The sequence below is a fragment of the Crocodylus porosus genome, unplaced genomic scaffold (assembly GCF_001723895.1).
Source record: "Crocodylus porosus isolate Cpor-Errol unplaced genomic scaffold, CroPor_comp1, whole genome shotgun sequence".
NCBI lineage: Eukaryota > Metazoa > Chordata > Crocodylia > Crocodylidae > Crocodylus > Crocodylus porosus.
Genome location: NW_017728943.1, coordinates 78,181,229 through 78,202,291, shown reverse-complemented (window position 1 = coordinate 78,202,291; position 21,063 = coordinate 78,181,229). Strand labels below are relative to the sequence as shown.

Here is a 21,063-nt window from a genome sequence, read left to right as displayed (position 1 = left end):
GAGCCTATAAGGATGCTGCAGGTTTTTCCTCCTAAGGTGGAGAACGTTGCATTTTTCGGTGTTAAACACCATCAGGTTCTCGTCCGCCCATTTGCTGAGCCTGTCCAGGTCAGCCTGGATCACCCACCTGTCTTCTGACATAGATGCTTTGCCCCAAAGTTTGGTGTCATCAGCGAACTTGGCCAGTCCACTTCTGACTCCAATGTCCACATCATTAATGAAGATGCTGAACAATATGGGTCCCAGGACAGAGCCTTGAGGGACTCCACTGGTCACAGAACACCATGATGATTGACTGCCATCAATTAGTACCCTCTGGGTCCAACCACGGAGCCAATTTGCCAGCCAGCGGATCATGGTGGACCCCAGGCCACAATTGGCCAGTTTTGCCAAGAGGTGATCATGGGATACCAGATCGAAGGCTTTTTTGAAGTCGAGATATATGACATCGATCTCTTTTCCCTTGTCCAGGTGATAGGTCACCTGGTTGTAGAAGGAAATGAGATTGGTCAAGCAAGACCTACTCGCAACAAACCTGTGCTGGCTATCCCTTAGGATGTTGGTGTCAGCCAGTCCATTAAGGATGGCCTCTTTGATAAACTTTTCTAAGATCTTCCCCAGGATAGAAGTCAGGCTGATGGGTTATTAGTATTAGATACATCATCAGGGGGCAAAACAGAGTACCTGTTTTCTGGGTTTGAACGTCTTTTGGGAACGGGTAGACTAGACAACCTAACACAATAACTGTCATTAAAACAAGGCATCAGCATTTATGTGAAATTTCTACACCACAGAATCAGATAGCCCCCAGTTATTTGCTTAAAAGTACATGAAAACACTATAGTAACTGATACCACAACACAATAATCCCTCGGTAAATATTGGTTTCTTAAGAGTGGTTACTTTAGCATCTCACAAATTAAACTGTTGCCTATGAAAGCTTATGCCTCTCTGAACTAGTCAGTCTTTAAGGTGTCACTCTTCTCTGCCTTCTATAGACTTCAAGATAACGTGCCCAACTATCTATCTTTACAAATAAGGTATGTAAATCTAAGCACATTAACAACTAAACCCTCATTATTTTCAGTGCAAGCCATATGCACAGTACAAATTAACATGTTATGAACAATCAAAAGCAAGCTTGTACTCTCGCTGCTCAAGCTTGAGAGATTCATAGAAGTAGGGTCGGAACGGACCTTGCAGATCTTCTCATCCACCCCCTGCCCTGGGCAGGAGAGAAAACTGGGCTCAAATGATCCCAGCTAGGCTTCTTCTTAAAAGACCCCCAGGGTAGGAGCCAGCACCACTTCCCTTGGAAGTTGGTTCCAGATCCCAGCCGCCCTGACCATGAAGTAGTGTCTTCTAATGTCCAGCCTGAACGTACTCTCTAACAATTTATGGCTGTTCTTCCTTATTACTCTGGGAGGCGCTTGGGGGAACAAGGTACCCCCCATTCCCCACTGGTCCCCCCTAGTAAGTTTACAGACAGCCATCAGGTCCCTATATTTCATATTCCTAAATCCACATGAAGTCATTAGGAACTTCAGGTATCCAACACGTGAAAAATCAGGCTCTAAGTACCTCATGTTGGACACCCAAAAGTTGAGGCATCCAGAATCATTGCCATGATTGTTCTTATGCTAACGTGCGACACTGCCTTTAGCAGCCTCCTCAAAGAACTAGAAAACCCGTTAAATGGCTGCCAGTCCTTCATTTTGGACAATGAAGGCTAAAAAAAAAAAAAAAGTGAGGAGGATGAAACTAAAAATATTTTATGCCTTTCCCATGGAGAAAAAAAAGCCTCCTCAGATTAAAAAAATAAATATATAATTCCAAAGGCCTGACCCAAAATAACCTCCAATCTGAAAATAAATAAATGCGCTTAAGAGCTGCCAACATTACACTATGGAAACTGTGAGCACCCAGGGAGAGAGAGATTTTTTTTTTAAAGGCAGAAGCAACTTCAGTCTTCTCTTGACAGACCATGGAAGAGGGCTGGATGGGGATGGGTTGGCATGCTACAGCTCTCTTGAACATTGATAGCCCGGGTCAGAATACTGGTACTTCATCTGAACGCTAAGAAGAATGTAAGTCTGTTCTTCCCTATCCTCTTCCCATCAAGCGAATCTATAATAAAATTGTGGAAGAAAAATGACTAAAAGAAAAGTCAATCTATTAGTGAAGAGTCTGCCACACCATTATGCCTTCCATAATGAACACTCAAGGGAAACAACTTGAATCACTTATCATTAACTGCTTGTTAAAAATGTTAGATTCCCACAATTATGTCTTCCTGCACACAATATGTAAGCACAATGACCCAATTCTTTTTTTTATTTATGCTGGTCTAGATCAGGGGTAATTCTTGCTGACCTCAGAATTTGTATCAGCAAGACAGAAGCATCAGGCCCTGCCTTGTCACACTAGAGCAGTACTGGAATTACTTGGACTATATATAGCCAACTGGGATAAGCCTTTCTATCCTTCAGATAAAGCTGTAATAAAAACTGAAGAGGAAAGCACATGGGCACTTAGAAAAATCAGGAAAGAGACCTGTGGCATGGTAGTTAGAGTGCTCTGCTTAGCAGCCAGTGACCAACATTTAAACTCCCTCTGAGGGAGGGGGACCCAGAACCCAGGACCTCTAGCTTCACAGGCGAGTGCCCTATCCACTGAGATATTTGGGGAAGAGAACAGGTGTTCACACACCTATTTTGTTGTTGCCGTTATGCACAATTATAGTCATCCATAAGCACCCAGAAATAAAATTCTTCTGGGTGAGCAAGTACCAAAAAGACCAGTTAGCTAACCAGAAAAGAATAGGATATCAACTATGGTGGCTCATAGTTGCATTTTAATTACGCCTTAGTCATATTGCCCAAAAGCTGAGGACACAGTCTGATACCTACAATACATGATGTGCTGTATGATGAATTGTGAAACCATTAAAACAGTTATTTCAGTTCACAAAAGCTCCAGGGTGTTATTGGTCAGGTACCATATATAACCCATTTTTTCCTCCCTTTCTCTGCGACTGCAATATTTACAAAAAGGCAAGAGCTAGAGAAGTTTTGGGCCACTGGATCTTATCAGTCTTATCATTCCAGATGTGCTAGCCACGCTCACGCTGTATTTTCATTGCTTTGCTAATTCAGGTGCTGTGCTTATCACAGAGCAGTGCCTCTTGATTAACTGGTTTAAATTCTACACCTCAGAACCTCTGAAGGTCATGGGGCATTTGTCTGCACCATCTAGATGAGGGACACTGGAGTAACCCAGAGCTGGTACTAGGCTAGCAAAGCATTCCACGTAACAGAGCATTAAATCATTCTGTTAAGGGAAAAAGCAGACAGACAAACACTGGTGGGAAAATAGTAAGTTAACTCCAAGGGTGCTGGCATTTTCCAAACTTCCCACTTAAAAGAATTCAGTGGTTTGCTAAAGGCAACATCCTCCTGCTGGCAACTTGCAATTACCTTGAGATTTCCTCTAAGCCAGCAAGTAACCAAAAAACAAGGCTATTTTCAGACTTGGTTTTCACAAACCAGTCTTGTGAGCTGAGGGAGCAATACAGCATCCTGCCTGAGAGCACTCATAGGAATCTTGAGAGCCTGAACTGCATCTTATTTCAAAATAGCAGGTCTCTTTGCAATGGTGCCAGAGATGTTGGTTGGATCCCGGGTCAGATTAATACAAGCATCAAGCAAACACAGAGACTCAGTGTTGACCAGTTCCTTTAGGGTGCCTGTAGGGTCCTGCATGTATTATATTATATTGAAAATGACACACACATGCAAAGCTAGGGAAAAAAACCTAATATATATAGGGTCCTGCACATTACATTACATTATTATTTTTATATATATAAAAATTATTATATATATCAAAATGATTTTATATATATAAAAAATAACAATGTAATGTAATGTGCAGGACCCTATATATATCAGTTTTTTTTCTCTAGCTTTGCAGTGTGTGTGTGTGTGTGATTTTAAATATAATATACTACGTGCAGGACCCTACAGGCACCCTAAAGGGAACTGGTCAGCACTGAGCCTCTGTGTTTGCTTGATGCTTGTATTAATCTAGGATCCAACCAACATCTCTGGCACCATCACAAAGAGACCTGCTATTTGAAATAAGATGCAGTTCAGGCTCTCAAGATCCCTGTTGAGTACTCTCAGGCAGGATGCTATATTGCTCCTTCAGCTCACAAGACTGGTTGATGAAAACTAAGTCTGAAAATAGCCTTGCTTTTTGGTTACTTGCTGGCTTAGAGGAAATCAAGGTAATTGCAAGTTGCCAGAGGGAAGATGTTGCCTTTAGCAAACCACTGAATTCTTTTAACTGGGAAGTTTGGAAAATGTCAGCAACCTTGGAGTTAACTTTCATATTATATATATATTAGTCCTGAATATAAAAAGTGTTTCCCTAGCTTGGCCCATTCTCCTTGTATTCCTATTTAAAAGATAAGACTGAAGGGCTCATCTTCTGTAACATAGTTATTAAGTCTATAAACAGGCATTGCCAAGTTAAGTGGAGCAGCTGTGTTAGGATGTGCCAGGTGTTGCCCTTGCAAAGCTGATTCACATCATTGGGAGAAACAGAAGTTGCCCATTGTCCTGCAGGGTCAGGCCCCTGCTACACCCACAAGCAGCCAGGTCCCAATCCTGCGAGGTAACACTCAGGCCTCTGTAAATGGGGGAACCCAGTGTTTCCCTTGCAGACCTCTGCAAACAGGGAGACCTCTACAAACAGGGAGACCCAGGGGCTTCAGGGGCCCAATCCTACATGTCCTAGGAATTCTTGTGCAGGAATGACTTCCTGGGGCAGTTGGGTTACTGCAAGCTCGTACCTTAAAGCAAACAGATGTCCACTGAAAAACAGCAGCACTAATGTTTATTACTCTTCTGTAGCAGCCACACATTTGAGCATTTGTGGCATGACAAAGGGGATAGACATCTGTTTGTTGTTGCTTGGTGCTGCCGTAAAAATTTATAGTGGCACAAAGGTGAGGTCTGTTTGCAGCCAAGTTTGAAAGAGGACAGAACCCAACACCTTTGGCACCAAAAAACTTCATTTAAAGGAATGAACTCCCTTAATTAGATGTACTTAACAGGCTATCCTACCATGTAAGGAACAGCCAATGCAGAGACAAGACTTCAGGTGCATTAAGTTGGCGTATTACACTTGAACAGATGCAGCTAGCTCCTCCGACTCTCATCTGTGGCTTATTCAAGTAACCATGATACAACATTCATTCCTGCCTTAGCAGCAGGGTTACTCTGAGTTCCACAGCTTCCAGTAAGAGGAGGGAGTGGGCTTCATCTTAAATGGCATATAAACACAGTCATGAGAAAAAGCTATTAACAGAGCCATGCCAGGCTCTGAGATTCTTTATAAAACCCCAGTTTCTCTATAAAACACTTCTGAAGCATTGTACAACATCGTGTTCTCAGTTTTAACTGCTCTGGAAACAGACTACAACATTTAAAAGGAGATATCTTAGAAGGGAAATGAAATAATCCTCACAATGAAAAATTCACAATCAACACCATAATATTCCAAGTCCATAAGAGTGTCTAACAACAGACTTAAAAAAAAAAAAACCTCACAAAAAGATAAAGCTGAAAATAATACAGCTTAAACCAACCTGATTTATCTATTAGACTAGGGACAGACATTACACACAAACTGGTTTAAGTGATCAGAAATTGGTTTAAACCTGTAACAAGATAAATTCAGTGCACATAAACCAGCTTCAAAATGGCTGAAACTGGTTTAAGATAAACTTGGTTGAATGTAGTATCAGACTTAACTGATTTGGGTCAAACCATTTTATGCAATGTCTGTCTCAAACTCCTTCCTGATTTAAGTTAAACCAGAGTCCCCCCAGCATCCCAGATGCTTTGCACCCCTGAGCTGGGCTGGGCTAGGCTATGCTGTACTGTCTGCTCCAAAGAACAGACTGGCTCTGCCCCTCTCCTCCCTAGCCAGAGCTCCAAGGGAGACTGCAGGCACAGCAGGGTCTGCCTGGCTTCCCTTGCTGCTCAAGCAGGGATTCCCCCCTCCCTCCCATCTCCCAGCCCCGCAAACCCTAGGCATGTGGTATGCTAGCTAAAGCTGAGAGGTGTCTGTGTGTGTGTCTCCAATTTTATTGGGACAGGACAAAGGTAGACGGAATACTGTCCACTTAGGACTTTTTGGAGCTAATCAGCAGGTCAGCTGGTAATGTGCCTCCTCGAAAAAAGCTATTTAAGAAGAGCTTGAATTAATGAGAAAAGCTTTCGTTTTGCTGATGGGATGATCAGCCCCCCTGCTGGTTTGCAGCCAGGAAGAGGGAGATTGAAAAGCTCAGTATCATCAACAGATGCATGCACTGCACACCCCCTGCTTGCCTCTGAGTGCTAGCCCAGGGCTGGGGTCAGGCAACACTCATGCCCCTTGAGCAGCAAGCGGGGAAAAGCCCACAGTGGCAGCCTGCCCTCGCCCTTCACACAGATCTGGGGGGTATGCTGATGGGTCTATAGTTAGCCAGATCCACTTTCCTCGCATGCTTGTCTGGGAGTGCAAGTAGCAGCAGGAGCCACCCTTCCCCTGTCCCCTGTCCCTGCGCCCACCCAAATGAGCCACTCACGGCTCCATCCCATGCCTCGCTCCAGCTGGGCAGTGCCTGTTGGCAGCCCTTTGCTTCAGCTCCCAGGGTGGTTGCTCTGCTCACCTCCTCTTGCTACAGCACTGCTGATAACTAATACTTTCACCATGAAATGTCGCACCTTCCAGACAAGTCTCAAATGGATAATTAGGAGCAAAGAATAAATAACAAAAAACAACATCCATCAGGAAATTATTTGGTATAGGAAAGACCTACCAGTTGTGTGTGTTCTGAAGCCTGCTTCAGTGCTCATTAATCTTCCAAGACCAGAAAATACCCAAGGCAAAAATGATTCATTTCCTCTCCTTGGAGGCAGTTGTTTTTGAAATGAGAAAAATAAAGAATTGCTTACAGAATCTATTGATTGTATGAAAAATAAACCAATAACCTGAATTCTGTGGGCTTCCTGTTTTTGGAAGTTTCTCTTACTGATTTTTCACTAAAATTAAATTTATAATAAAGTAGCAACTAGGGGCCAAAACCTTGTGTGAAGCTCTTTTCAGTCATGCGGTAAAAGATGGTTTATGTCCCAAAGAGTTTCAAATGGTCAAGGGAAAGAATGGTTTGGAGAATTATCCACCTTTTACAGAGCTGGAGGGGCTGCAAAAAGGAACTGAGTCTAAGAAAAAGCCACAACAAAGCCCAGATCCTCTTGAGTACCAATTTTATCTCTCAACTGCAAGGCCACATTTCATGCTCCATGAGCCCTCCTTTTCAGCAACTCTCACCTGGTCCACTGATTCAGATGGTCAATGGTGGGAGCTGCAAGAATTGGGTTGAATGGAGATGGAGTGCAGCAGGCCACTAGGCACTCTGCCAAGTGTCCCCAGAGAAAGGTGGCCAGGAAAGGCTCCAGTGGAAAGCGGACTGAAGGGCGAAACGAGACTCCTTTGCAAAGGAGCTTCCTCCAGTTAAGTGAGAGTTTGTACAAGGGGGAAGCGAGGTCTTTGGAACTTTTCATTAGCTAGTTCTGTAAGTGTATTCCCACACGGATGTGTTCCCAGTAGCTTGTTGTGCTCAGAAAAGAGCGGGTGAAGTCTTATTCCCATCATCAAGTCAGCAGACAGAGTTGCTGCTGTGAACCTTGTGGGGAAGGGGCTCTCCAATTTGGGAAAGGAAAATAAATGGTGGTTCACTAGAAATAAGCAAAACAGCACAGAAAAGGAAACTTTCAGTGCAAGCATGTGGCAGCAGGGAGGGTCATTTTCACGGGCTTGGCTCCTCCTGTGGCTTTGCCCCAAGCTGCTGAAAGGATGCCAAGAAAGAGGAGAAAAAGAATTTCTTCTTTTTTTTTCTTTTTTTATTCTTTTGTCAGCCAAAATGACACAAATACCAGCTGTTTAGGTAAACAATTGAAATTAATGCTGCTGGAAAGGAACAGGCTGAGCTGAGGGCAGTGAGCCTAGGGAGTGGGGAACAAATCCAGATGCATGTATCCATGCCACCTGGCAAGTAAAGTAGGGTCAGTGCTGGCCTGGAGACTTCTGAGCAGTGGTGGAGCACAGCAGACAGCTAAAGTGGTGTTGACAGTTAAGAAACTGGGGGAAGGGGAAGAGTAATAGCCCAGTGTTTCTATTGCCTCAGCAGTGGGATTTACCATAGGGTGGCAGCTACCCTTCCTTTGCACCTAGCACTTTCCTGGGCTGGCAGATGGAAGTCGGTAGGAGGGACCACTGCCACTGAGCTTCCTGCTCCTCACTTACTGTAGCATGTTTTTGGCAGGATTTGGGCCTTGGAGGAAGGAAAAACTCAGTCTCCCATCCCCATGCAATCAAGTATAGGGAGTTAGTTTTTATGGCCCTCCTGCTGCCTCCTGAAGACTCTGTGCCTAGAGCTAGAAAAAATGTACTTGCAAGCATTAAAGTGTGGTGCTCTTTCCATCCACTGGAATGAATTGATTTAATAGGAAATTTGGGGGCAGAGAAGCTGGGATTTTGGCCACATCCATTACTTTATTAGGGGGTTCAAAATAGCTGAGTGTGAATTGATTTATTCAGTGCCATAGGATCAGGGTACAAGAATGGCATTAAACGGGGGCCCAGAGTTGAGCCAGGAAGACAGGAGGGCCATCAACTAAAATATTTCAGCTAAAATATTTGGAAAACCTGATGAGACAATGAAGGAGATGGGGATGTGGCCTAGGGTAATGGCCTGTTTGAGTCTGGCAAGTAGTCTTTGTCCTTGTGCTTAAAGGAAGTTGGGCATATTTTTTTTCAAGCTGTGGCTGTAGTTATTTTTTTGATTGGACTAAAAGACAGGGAGAAGATGCCATCCCATCACAATGTTGTTCCCATAAGTCAGTGGCTCGTGCTGGCAGTATCCCCAGTGGATGGTAAGGGCTATATGTTTGGACAGGGACAAGCAAACTTGCACGCTCTATAAATAATAAGAGGCTGATGCAGTCACCCTTGCCAGCAACCTTGCATCTGTCTGCAGTGATGATGGTGATGATGATAAAGAACCAAAGAAAGGCAAGGGGAATGGAACATAAGGGAATTTTTAAAACTAAAAATGTACTGTGCAGGCTTGTTATAATTTAAAGTTCCCCCAAAATGGGATCCTATCCAGGAACCTATGGAAAGGTCTGTGCCAGATTCAGTTATTGTAAAGCTTAATCTTGTTTTAAACTTTTATACACTACAATTATACTGTTTATTTAAACTGGACTTTGAGATTTCTGATTATGCCTACTTTTTTTTAAAAGTCATTGTCTTCATGACACAGAAATAAACCCCAAGGCTCATTCTCTTCCAGGTCTAGATTGCTTGGCCATTTCTCATGAAAGAGGGGGAGATTGTGTATTCAGTTGGCTTTACCTGAAAAGTGACCACAATACATAGAGGTCTGAAACTCTTCTTATTTAAACAGATGTCACTTACGAGCACTTCCTCTAAGGATGGTGCGTTGGGACGCAAGATCGGCATCGGGCCTGCTGTGCACGCATGCAATATTAACAATTTATAACCCCCTCCACTTTGGGCACATACATAGCGGAAAATGTGATGGTTAGAATGCTAAGAAGTAAAACAAACAATACTACTTGCTGCAGGTTTATGTGCAAGATTCTAGTGTATTGTGTGGAAAACCATCTTTTGGAAAAAAGTTTTAGCACAGTTTGTCATCTGCTAAGATCTCTGGACTCTTGAGAGGTTGGGTGACTGTTCCTCCCTCCACGGTGGGAAGCTTCCTATGGGGGAAACTTCAGGAAGAGATGAATGCTTTTTCTTTTTATTGCTCTTTGTAAGTTAGTTAATCCAGTGATTTGCTGGCCTGGGACTCAAAGCCTAGGTTGTGTTTCTTCCCTGTGTGGCTGACCTGTTGTATAACTTCAGGTGGACCCTTGCCCTATGGCTGTGCTTCTGTTTTTTTTCCCTAAGTAGACTGTGAGCTCTTTGGGGCTGAGACTGTCTCTCCCTGTGTTTAGGTACAGGGCCCAATACAATATGGTCTCAGTTGGCACTGCCGAACATTACAGTGATGCAATTAATAACGGCATGCCCACTGTTGACATCTGAATTGACACATCACTTAGCAGTCACAGTCAGAGATGGCTTAGTAGGGCAATTTGACCAGTGGTTTGCTATTGCGTAGAAGGAAGTGAGATGCCAGAGTAGATGAAAGAGTTGTTGATTGGTTTAAAGATATCCCTATTTCATACTCTAGTAACCTGGCTAGTCTATATGTGTATGTGATCACCCCCTACTGAATGCAAGTGGAATATCCCAGTTAAGTCTTAAATCTGCTAATAAGTGGATGGGCTCTTTTGGATCAAATTATGCAGTAGGCTATTTTTAGAGCTGAAGGATTGATTGCTATCTGCACACCAATAGTCTGATTCCACCGTGGGTGCGGGGGAGTACATATTTGTCTTTTTTGCTCTGGAGGAATTGTACTGAAAGGGCTGGGTATGACTCATGCACAAACCCCTGAGAATTTTTAAGTGCTAGTTGCACAGTATGAGAAATGGTGCAATGACCACATCTGCGTAGTGAATGGCTCAGTCCTTATGGTTTGCCCTGTTTCAAAATTAGCATCTCTTGGGACTTGGTTCATTTTCCTGAGAATGAACTGTCTGAGAAATCCTGGATTTATTTTAGCTTTAGAGATTTATATTTCCTCTAGTAACAGATTAAACAGTTAATCACTTAATGGAAGTGTTCTGGTAGGTCAGGTTCTATTATTGGTGCAGTTTCTACCACTGTGAACTGTGAACTAGCCAACTAGACTAAGTACTTTTAATAGCTGAGAATTTCTGTTGGGATTGAGACATTTCCTAAAAATTATGTGAAAATGCTGAACATTTAGGGAATCAGTCACAGAAAAAAGGGGAATGCTTTACTGGATAAAAAGGCAGGATGTGGGTATCTGATACAGATTCTATATCTGCCTCTTGTATAGATTTCCTGTGTGAATTTGGGGTGTATTGCTTAATCTCACTGCCTCTTTTCCCCATCTATGCTGACCCTGGTTAGAAAAATATGTAAGGCTCTTATACTGGGCCCAAGAAGTTGCACTGCTGCATTGTTGTGACAGTGGTTCTTACTGGCCAGTGGACTCTATAGGGAAAGGGATGGGGCGGGGGATGGGACCAAATGGCAGTGGGGTGTCAAAGGTGTGCTGATGTGGCATATGGGTAAGTATCTGCTTCAGTCTGAGGCCTCTGTGTGATCTACTTAACGGACTAGAACAGAAATCTGCATTTCAGCTGCCACCTTTGTGTGACATTTTTGTGTCTTTGCACACTGCTTCTCTTTATGTCAATGGGAATTTAGCTTGTGGAACAAAGCTGTGGTGCCTTTTGTGCAAAAGGTGCACAACATGCTTGACAAAATAAAGTATATTTCCCATCTCTTGCTGCTTCAAATAATGCTTATGAATGAGGTGAACTGGCTGCACTCTTGAACAGGCAATTTTAAGAGAGAAGTTCCTGGTGGGTCAGTTTAACCTCTCTATATGCTTCCCATCAATGGATGGATGGATTTATTTGTGTGTGCACCTGTTTAAGTAGTTAAGTGGTTATATGATGCTGGTGGCCCAACATACATGTGCCCTTTTTCTCAGAGGTGCTGACTACCTGTAGGTTCTGGGGAGCTGGGAGTACCCAGCACCTCCTCAGAAAACCAGGTTAGTATTAGAGGAAATAAGAGAAGCCATTATAAGGTCTCTGGACTGGGTCTCAAAAGACCAGGTCCTACTTTTAACTTTGTCCTTGACTTCCTGGGTGTTCTTGGATTTGTTACTTCCCTTTATTCTTGCCCATAGATTCCCCTTTTATAATATGGGGGTCATATTTCCCTACTTTATCAAGCTATTGTGAGGCTATATCCACTAGTGCTTCTGAGGGTCTCAGTTGCTGAGAGGGTGTTACAGGAAAGCCCCTTACCTTGTTTTAACTGTGATTGGTGCGGGTGTCCGATGCCAGACTGACAGCCCTAAAGACTAAAGTCTAATCTATGAGCACAGTATTTGCATTTGCACAGACTTATGTTTTTGCATGTTGGCTTATAATCTACCGAGGAGAGCACCCAAACCCAGAGCAGACTCTCTAGTGCCTGAAGAAGGGTGTTTGTGCCTGAAATTTTTGCTTGAATTTGTGCCTGAAAGCTTGCAAAGACATCCAATTTTTTAACTGGCCTGAAAAAAGATATCACATTTACCCAAAGAACCTTATCAGCATAGGCAGTAGCTGTTTAAGCTTAACTCATGCTTCTTCCCATATAATTCAGCTGTGATCTTAAATAAACACCCCTCAGATGAGCAAAGACTTTAGTTTTTAGGGCTTTCTCAGGTTTTGATATCCTGCCTACCTACATAGAACTAATTGCCCTAGAGCTGGGGTGCCTTTCTGGAAAGCTGAGGCATAATGTGGGGGGAAAAAAAGCTACCTTGGGCAACCATCTCTCACTCATCCCATCCGCCTTCTCTCCTACCTTTTCCATTGCACATGCAGGTACGGAGCAGGAAGCTGAGAAGTCTCCGGGAGTGCAAGGTGTTCTGGGAATTACAGTTTTCTAGACTGGCAGTGGAGTTTGCTGCTGGGGGTAGGGAGCAGGCTTTCTTCCCATTTTTTACCGTTGAAGCCCAGGTCCAGAAGGGGGGGAAAAAGGTGACTTCAGCAGCAAAAAATGAGGGTCAGTTTCCCCCCCAGCAGCAGCTGCAAACCCTAATGCTGCTCTACAAATCTACAGTTCTCAGAACGTCTTTTGCTCTATGGCACGTGGTATCTGGGCTGGCAATATAAGCAAGCAGGTGGCAGGTAGCAGAGGCCAACAGAACCCCTGAGGGGCGGGGGGGATCTATCTCCCTTTCTGGCTCCCCTTGCTTTAGGTGGGGTCTGTGGGTGTGCCCCTGCTTGTCCACTCCAGATTATACCACTGCTGGAAAGGACCACCAACAAGGGAGACAGTATCCAGTTTGGGCTGGTGCCTCTTCCGGTAATGATTTCTGGTTTTGGGACCCCTGTGCCGGGGATGAGGCACTAGGGGATGAGGCCACCAAGTCTCTGTGTTCCAGTGAGAACAGCTGTCCCTTGAAAACAGGATACTGGATTGATTCCTGAAGAGTCCCCTAAAACAGTTGAAGGATCAAACGAGGTGTAGATCAAATTTTGTTAGTTTGATGTTTGCAGTTGCTTCAAATTGTCCAAATATTTAACATATTCCATCAAATCCTATTTTAGATTAAGTCAGTTAACTCAAAAGTCCCAGTTTCCATCATGGGTTGGGGCCAATCAAGTTAGTGCCAAAGCCTATACAGTACCTTGACTATGTTGCAGCTTGTATGGTATCAGAACGGTGTTTTCACAGTGGTTACATAGCTGTTGCTCTGGAGAAGAATGATATGGCTGCTTACAAAGCTCTCAGACTGACGTCTGTTTTTTTAATGTAATATTTATACTATTCAGGGAGCTAAAGGCAGGCTTTGCTTTAATGGATTCCTTCAGCTGACATTTTGCTTCATACAGATGGGTAATTGTTTCCAGCTATGGACGCCTGTGTGGCTTTGGATAGAAGGACCTCCTTTTTTTCCTTCTATGTCTACTGGAGCAAGAGAAGAATTTTGTCGTCATCATCATCAAGCTGCCTCTCAGCAACTTTCACTGAAGGGTTTTCTTAGAGGTTCAGAGCATTGAAGAACTTAAAAAAATTTGCTTTCAGTTTTTGGCTGCTCATTTACTGTCTGCAAGGAAACACACAGTGCTATGATTGCTTACCAAGAAGAACATTCACATCATCTGGGTAATGAAACACTTTCCCCAGGGTCTACAGTTGCAATATGTTATGTTACTGCACCAGAGTGATGGAAATCACAGTGCAATAAGTGGGTCTCACTTCAGAATCTGATGTTCTGAAAATCGTCTCCAGGTACAGGGCTAAAAATAACAGTTGGATAACCAATGTTTAGGTTGTTCGGCTTTAAAATCCAAGCACTTATTCAGACCTCTTGGGTTTTTAAAAGTAGGTTTTGCAAGAGCTGGCTTTCTGGGAATTCATTCTGGACATATAGACCCAGATTTCGAAGTTCTTCCTCGTGTTTATTCTGAACTGAAGCTAGACAGTCATTGATTCCAATGAGAATTTTTCTGAATGATGCCTAAGCAACACTGTCTGGATTAAGCCCGTAGAGAGCACAGTATTTTGGAGCTTTTCTTTCTGTATGATTTTACAGTATTCTGGTTTTTCTTTGGACCAGAAGAAAATAAAATCAGATGTTTCTGAAACTCAAAAAATATTCAGATTCAGTTTGGATTTGAATTTTTATTTGAAGGAGGGATCCAGGCAGCTCTTAGCCCAGGTTCAGCAACTAGGCAAAGAAGATGCCAGGAACATAGGTGAATACATGGGTTTGCCAGACTTAATGTCACATGTGTCCAGTGAACAATCTTAGCTCTTGATCACTTGCTTTTCCACACTTCTACATCTAGGAAGTTTCCAGTAAGGCAAATCAGTGTCCTTTCTACTGCACATTGGTCCCTTGGCTGGATGTCCCTTGGCAAATAGGGTATTATGTAATGTTATGTGCCCTGTGAAATGACCTTTATTCAACATGTTCTATATTATCCCTTTCTTTCTTGTCTAGCTCTGGGCATGATAAGATTATCTTCTAAAAATAACAATGTATTTATCAAGTGCGTGATTTTTGTTTTGCTTTTCCTTCAACAAGGTCATATTTTGATTAATGCACAGGAAGTTAAGCCTTGCTTTGTTCAAAAATAACTGTCAGTGGTGTTGCTGTCACTTAACATCTAATGGAAGAAAAAGTGTTAAAAGGCTCTCAGCAACAAAACAGGATGTCAAAATCTAGTTGGTTATTGGTAGTGGCTTATGTAGCTCTGGAGTCTGTTGGTAAGTGTGGATCTGGCTCTACCAGCTCATCGCTATAATTAGTGCATAGGGGAGAAGGAAAGCAGAGAAATTTTCCAATGTGTATTGGGGAAAAAGAGTCTGTATTCCTACATACACCAATTAAATGGAAGTGGCATTTATGGGATAAATTGGAGAACCATTGGATAAATCTGGTACCCATTACCATTTTGACAGTTTACTTTTCTGTGTGTGGATGTGTGTGCGTATGTCTCACTCTCCCTCCCCCCCGCCCCCAACATCTCTAAATAGGTATTTTAATAACCTGTGTGTGTGTGTGTGTACTTCTGCCCTCTTTTGGTCAGAAATAGAACGGTTGTTTCTGCCATTGCCAAAGTAGTATGAACATCCAATGTAGCTTCTCCTCTGGTTCACATGTTTCACACCATTACTTGGAACATCTCTGACACACTCCTACCCATTCTTGTTTACCCAGTCCAAACCTGGGAACATGCCAGTGTGGCTGCCCTGATGCCTCCCTCTGCAGTTACTTTTGAGACCTTGGTCTCTAGTGTGCTTGAGGAAGGCCACTCAGAACATTTCTAGCAAAGTGGCCTCGCTGGAACATTTCTAGGCTTGGGGCATGTGCCAAGGAGCAGGTGGGAAAGCTTGGAGGCCTCTTGGTTGGAGCACCCCCCGGTAATTAGCATACTCTGTGGTTTGGGGGCTAAAGGATCTGAGTTCTGTCCCTCTTGTTGCTATGAGTTCAAAATTTGAAGGTGTATAATACCATGGATTTATTACAATGTTTGTTATCATTTAACCTGAAAGGAACTGGGCAAGTGATAAGCAGCTGCTGAGGCTGGGCCAACTTGTGGACATGTAGAACTATTTTTAAATAACATGGATATGTTCACAGTGTTGAAAATGTTGATGTATTCTGATAAAGATCTGGCTATTTAATCTTCCTTTGTATGTCTTCCATAAGCTGAGCTAACTGATATTAATAAATGTTTAGATATTGGGATGATAATCTTCTTGTCTGTCTCATCACTGTCCCTTCTTCCATCTTTAATGTAACTCCAGGCATCCAGATTACCTACCAGATAATAAACATAGCTTTAATTTCTGGGGGGTTTTCAGTGAGGGATTAGTTCTTTAGTAACCCAGGCTAATTTTTTTTACTGGTACCTACTATATCTGTCCATATGGCCTTCACAAAATCAAGTAAAATACCTAAAAAAAAAAAAGTGAAACTTCTTTTAAATGACCACCCAAAGAACCAGCAAATATTCATTGCCAAGTAGAGGTAGGATGTTAACTGAAGGCTGTGGTTCACTGAACTAGAAAATGCACAGGAACATCTTAAAATGATTTGTAGGATGGATATTGGAGAGGAGGTTAACACAGGTTTCACTGTAGCTCACAGGCTGCTGTTCTGTACCCCAGCACGCTTTCAGGTGGTGTTCAGCTTCCACTGTTTATCAGATCACCAGCGAAGCAGTCATTTGACCTGTGTGCAGATTCCTTGGCTTGTATTTTTTTTTTTTCCATGGCAAACATTTTCACTCTACTTTTTTAGTGAATTTCTGTGCCTCATTAGCAGAAATAAAGCAAAATATTTCAAAAACAATCCACAAGTTGTAAAACTCAGAAAACATAACTGTTATGCCTGAAAGGCCTGTCTTTTTACTAGGAGCATTTCCAGCATATTGTAAGGAGTGGAGGTTTGCCATTCAGGTACACATGGATAACCTTGCCTCCATCAGTTTCTTAATTCTGCTTTCAGTAAGCCTTGCTAAAGCATGATCATTCCTTCTCTTCCACCACAGTGACAGCTCTAGCTTTAAGTCTTCAGAAAAAGTTTGTAATAAATGCCCTAAACCTATGTGCCTTATATAGAAGTGGGCTGGAGATAACACAGTGAAGAATCCCAGATAGTACCGCCTTTATGAGAGAGATTCCTCCTTTTAAATGCTCTACATATAACCTTGTTTAATTTGCTGTTTCAGGAACAGGAAGACCCTAATAAGCTTGCTACCAGCTGGCCAGATCACTACATTGATCGCATCAACTCCATGGCTGCAGTAAGTTACCTCTCCTGCAGAGACGGAAAGATTTTTCTAAGAGTACAATCTGTCTGGGAAAGAGTCCTTGGAGGAAAGTGGTGTGAGCTCAATAGCTTGACTCATTAACCTGACTCAGGGGTCTGATCTGGCGCATGGGGCCAACCTGGCTGGGCCCCAGTCCCATGTGCCACATTTGGCCACTTGTTGGTCCCATGTGCCACATTTGGCCCCAGGACCATGTTATATAGTTTGCAGGGCTTGGAAATTTGGTGAAAAGGGAGTGATGGCAATGTTAATTGTGGCTGCTCCTTTGCTGCCAAATTTCTGAACCTGTGCAGAAGTCCATGAGCTGGATGACATGGCTCTGCAGGCTGGATCTGGCTCATAAGGCAGAGGTTGAGCACCACTGGATTACGTGACAAAATAGGCCTTTTCTAGCTCTTATTTCTATGATTCAGAGTTATTAAGAAGAAGAAATCAGATTTTTTTTACTAGAAACTCGAAACACTAGTAACAAGATGAGATTGTAGAACTGTGGTTTGGATCTTGGACATCATCAGTGGTTTTCTACTGTACTCACTTATATGTACAAATGCATATGCCTTTTGCCTCCTTCATACTCTTTTTAAGCCACATATAAAGAAGATCATAATAGGTTTAAAAATAAATTAAATATAAATCCAAATTCTTAAACATGTAATAAAATTTGGCCCCAGTTTTTGAGTTTAACTTGGCCACAACTGGCACAGCACTTGAATGGGAGGGGCAACATCAGCTGCATGCCACCTTTGTGCTCTCCTAATCCTAAAACCAGCTTGGGTCCCAGCGCAACTTAGAAACTTTTGGATTGCTCTCAGTTATGTCAGTTGGTGATGGTCCACAAAGGATCATTAGACCAAAGGGGCTTGCTGGAACACAGAAAACCTTCAGTCACATCTCTTATGGCAGAGGTCTTTGGGAAGTGAGACTACAGAGATGGCTTTCAGTGTCTCCTACCCCTAGTGTCTTAGGCTGAAGAAGTGCACACTAAATTGTGCCTGACTCAGAAATAGCTTTCACTTGAGTGGAATCACTTGCAGGCTGGTTCTTTCCTTAGTATGAGTGGGCATGTGTAGATGAAATGGGGGCCCTAAATTGAAGTGGTGGGTTTTAAAAAGTACCGCTTCAATTTAGGGCTGATAAACCCCCATGTCGTGCACATGCCCCACTGACTTATGTGTCTTTTCAGTGGGGAGGGGAGGGTGAGTTGCCAGCAGCCAGAGCAGTCCCTGGGCTGCAGTGGGGCCCGGTGCTTTCCTCCGTGGCTGCGGTGCCTCCCCCCAGGTGGCACTTGCCTGCAGGCACCTGGCTCAGGTGGTCCCAGGAGGCACCACAGCCTTGGAGGGAAGCACTGGACCCCTGCACAGCTTAGGCAGGCTAGGGTAGGGTGGGGGGGGATCGGGCTCACCACTTTTCTTGGGCGGAGCTGCTTTCCCGGGCTGCTGCCAGGCTGCCTGCAGAGCTGTGAAGCTTCCTGGAGCCTAGTGCTTCGCTCCTTGGCTGTAGGGGCAGCGAACTAAAACTCCTCAAAGGAGTTTTAGTTTGTTGTGCCCCAAGTCATTTAAAGTGCATTACATCACCAAATTTCCTACAGCAGCTGGAATTAATACGCAATATGCTGCTGAGGCATGCAAACACCGACACCATTAAAGCAGTTCAAAATCATTCAGCCTGCTTTAAAGTGTTGTGCACACATGCCTCTCATTCCGTCTACACATGGCCAGTGACAGTAGGAGACTTAGACCCTTAAAAGGGGAGATAGGATGATAGTGCTATAAAGGAGATGAGCCAGGAGGTCCCATTTATTCTTCCTTATAATAAAAGGACAAGGTGACAGTCAGAAAAACTGAAAAGCAAAAAATGGAAAAGAGAAGAAGGAATATTTTTTTAAACTGCATTATTAACCTATGAAAAGCAAGGGTTTTGTGGGTGATACCTTTTATTGGATCAACTGCCTAGTTGGGACAGACTGTCTCTTTCTCTGGGGTAGACTTTAACAAGCTTTTGGATGCAATGCATTAGTTTTAGTTTTTCACGTTTAACAGCTTATCTAAGTCCGTTCCAGCCATGTAGTTGGTCCAAAAAAAGATATCACCTGCAGAACTCCTTGCCTCTTGCATATTTCCTGGACCATGCTGGCTACATCAGTCCAATACTACCAAATAATTAACCCACAGAACTTATTGCCACAAGCCATTAAGGAAAAACATTTAGGAAAATAATTAAAGAAAGAGTAAAGCTTTTGTATGGAAAATATTTACTTACATGCTACAGAATTAGAAAAAAAGAAGAAGCATCAGGCTTATAAAATCATTAAGCTTCTAGCATAAACCAACCAGTAAAAGATAGGGTTCAGGGAAAATCTTCCCTGAAAGACATGCTGCTTAATTATTGTCTAATACATTGTTTTTGTACCTTTTTTTTCTGAAGCATCTGGTACTGGCCCTATGCTAAATGTTTAAGTAGATCACTTGTGTGCTCTGGTATAGCAGTTCTTCTGTCCTGAAGTTCTTTGGTCTGTTACTGATTTATTGCCAAATTCTGCCTTTGGTTATTTATATGCACGAACCATTGACTTCCCTTGGCAGTTGTACATGCATAATTGATGACAGAATTTAGTTCTTAGTCTCTTGGGACATGCATTTTGCTTGGTTGCTTGTTTGTACTTTTGTAGTTAATTTATAAAAGCTTTTCAGTTCATTTTTATAGCATTGTTTCAGGCTAAAAAAATAATGCCATAAAAATGGCATCTTGTTACACCTCTAATTTCTCAGTTGTTGATGTTTCTTCTTGGTTGTATGCGTTAAGTTTACTGACAAAATAAGAATTTTAGTAGCACTTCAAAGCTGGAAGATAAAAGAAAAGCTGCTGTATACTTTTGTCATGGATCACCAAAGTTACCTCCTAACTGCTAAGTCCAGAAGCTGTTGGTGATGAGGTATGAAGTCAAAACAATACATCTTGATGTGAAGAGGAGGGGTATTTTGAGCTTGAATGGCTAGCAAATAGGTTGAGCTTTGACTTCTGAATGAACAGATTTGCTTTCAGAAAGCCATTATGGTAAAATAATTAGGGAATTGTGTAATGTCACTGAGCCAAATTCTGCTGGAAGGGCTTGATTCAAACCCCTTTGAAGTTAGTGAGTCTTTGTACTGATTTCAATGGCCTTTTAAGATTAGTCCCTATATCACACTGGTGTAAATCTGGAGTGAAGATATAAATGACACATTTGTAAATCTGGAGTAGTTCCATGGGCAGATGCCACATTTTTTATCTTGACTACATTTTTGGAGCACCAATAAACATGAGCCTCGAGCAGTGTTGTTTGTCATGCGTTGCTTCTGCAATGCTTGATGGTAACTTTTTTTTCTCTTTGGTCTCAAGCCTCATGTTTTACCTTTGCCTTAGAGATGTTAAAGGGATGCTATGGTCTCAGGCTAAAAATGTTGAGCCTGATTTAGTTGTGCTATTTTTATGCAGGTGAAAGTCCCATGGATTTGGTTTCAATGGAGTTACATCTGTGTAAACTGGAATAACACAACTGTAAGCTGGGTCCAAGTTTTTTAAAGTGTCCATTCTTGCATTGTTATTAGTGCAATGAGATTTTTAAAATGGAAAGTATCTTTACAAAAATAATCCCATTCGTTTCATTCCTAAAGTCATATGGTTTGTCTGGTTTTTTTTTCCTTTACACTTCACCCAAAATGGAGATGAAAACCAACTGATCAGTTTCACTTTGTTTCCAATCAGTATCAAGCCAGTTCACTTGCTGGCTGTCATATGTGCCAATGGCTGCCACAGTTACTTAAATTACAAATGTTGCAAAGGTATGTTAGTCTTGAAACAAAATACTTTTTAAAAAAAAGGCTAGTAAATAATAGAGTTAATAATGATTAAAGTGTTGGGGTTTTTTAGATGTTGTTAAACCCTGTTTTTTTGCAAAATTAAAGTTCTGAAATGGCCATAAATCAATCTGACAATGATACTGCAAAGTACA

At 42.5% G+C, this 21,063-nt stretch overlaps 1 protein-coding gene across 3 annotated transcripts in view; it reads left to right on the top strand.

Moving 5' to 3' along the window:
• DAAM2 (dishevelled associated activator of morphogenesis 2) overlaps positions 1–21,063 on the top strand; it is a 276,677-nt gene that overhangs the window by 153,818 nt on the left and 101,796 nt on the right. For all 3 annotated transcript variants that reach the window (XM_019549617.1, XM_019549615.1, XM_019549616.1), the window contains one exon: positions 16,971–17,045. In XM_019549617.1, coding sequence (XP_019405162.1) covers positions 16,971–17,045 — 75 coding nt within the window. The remainder of the gene's footprint in view (positions 1–16,970; positions 17,046–21,063) is intronic.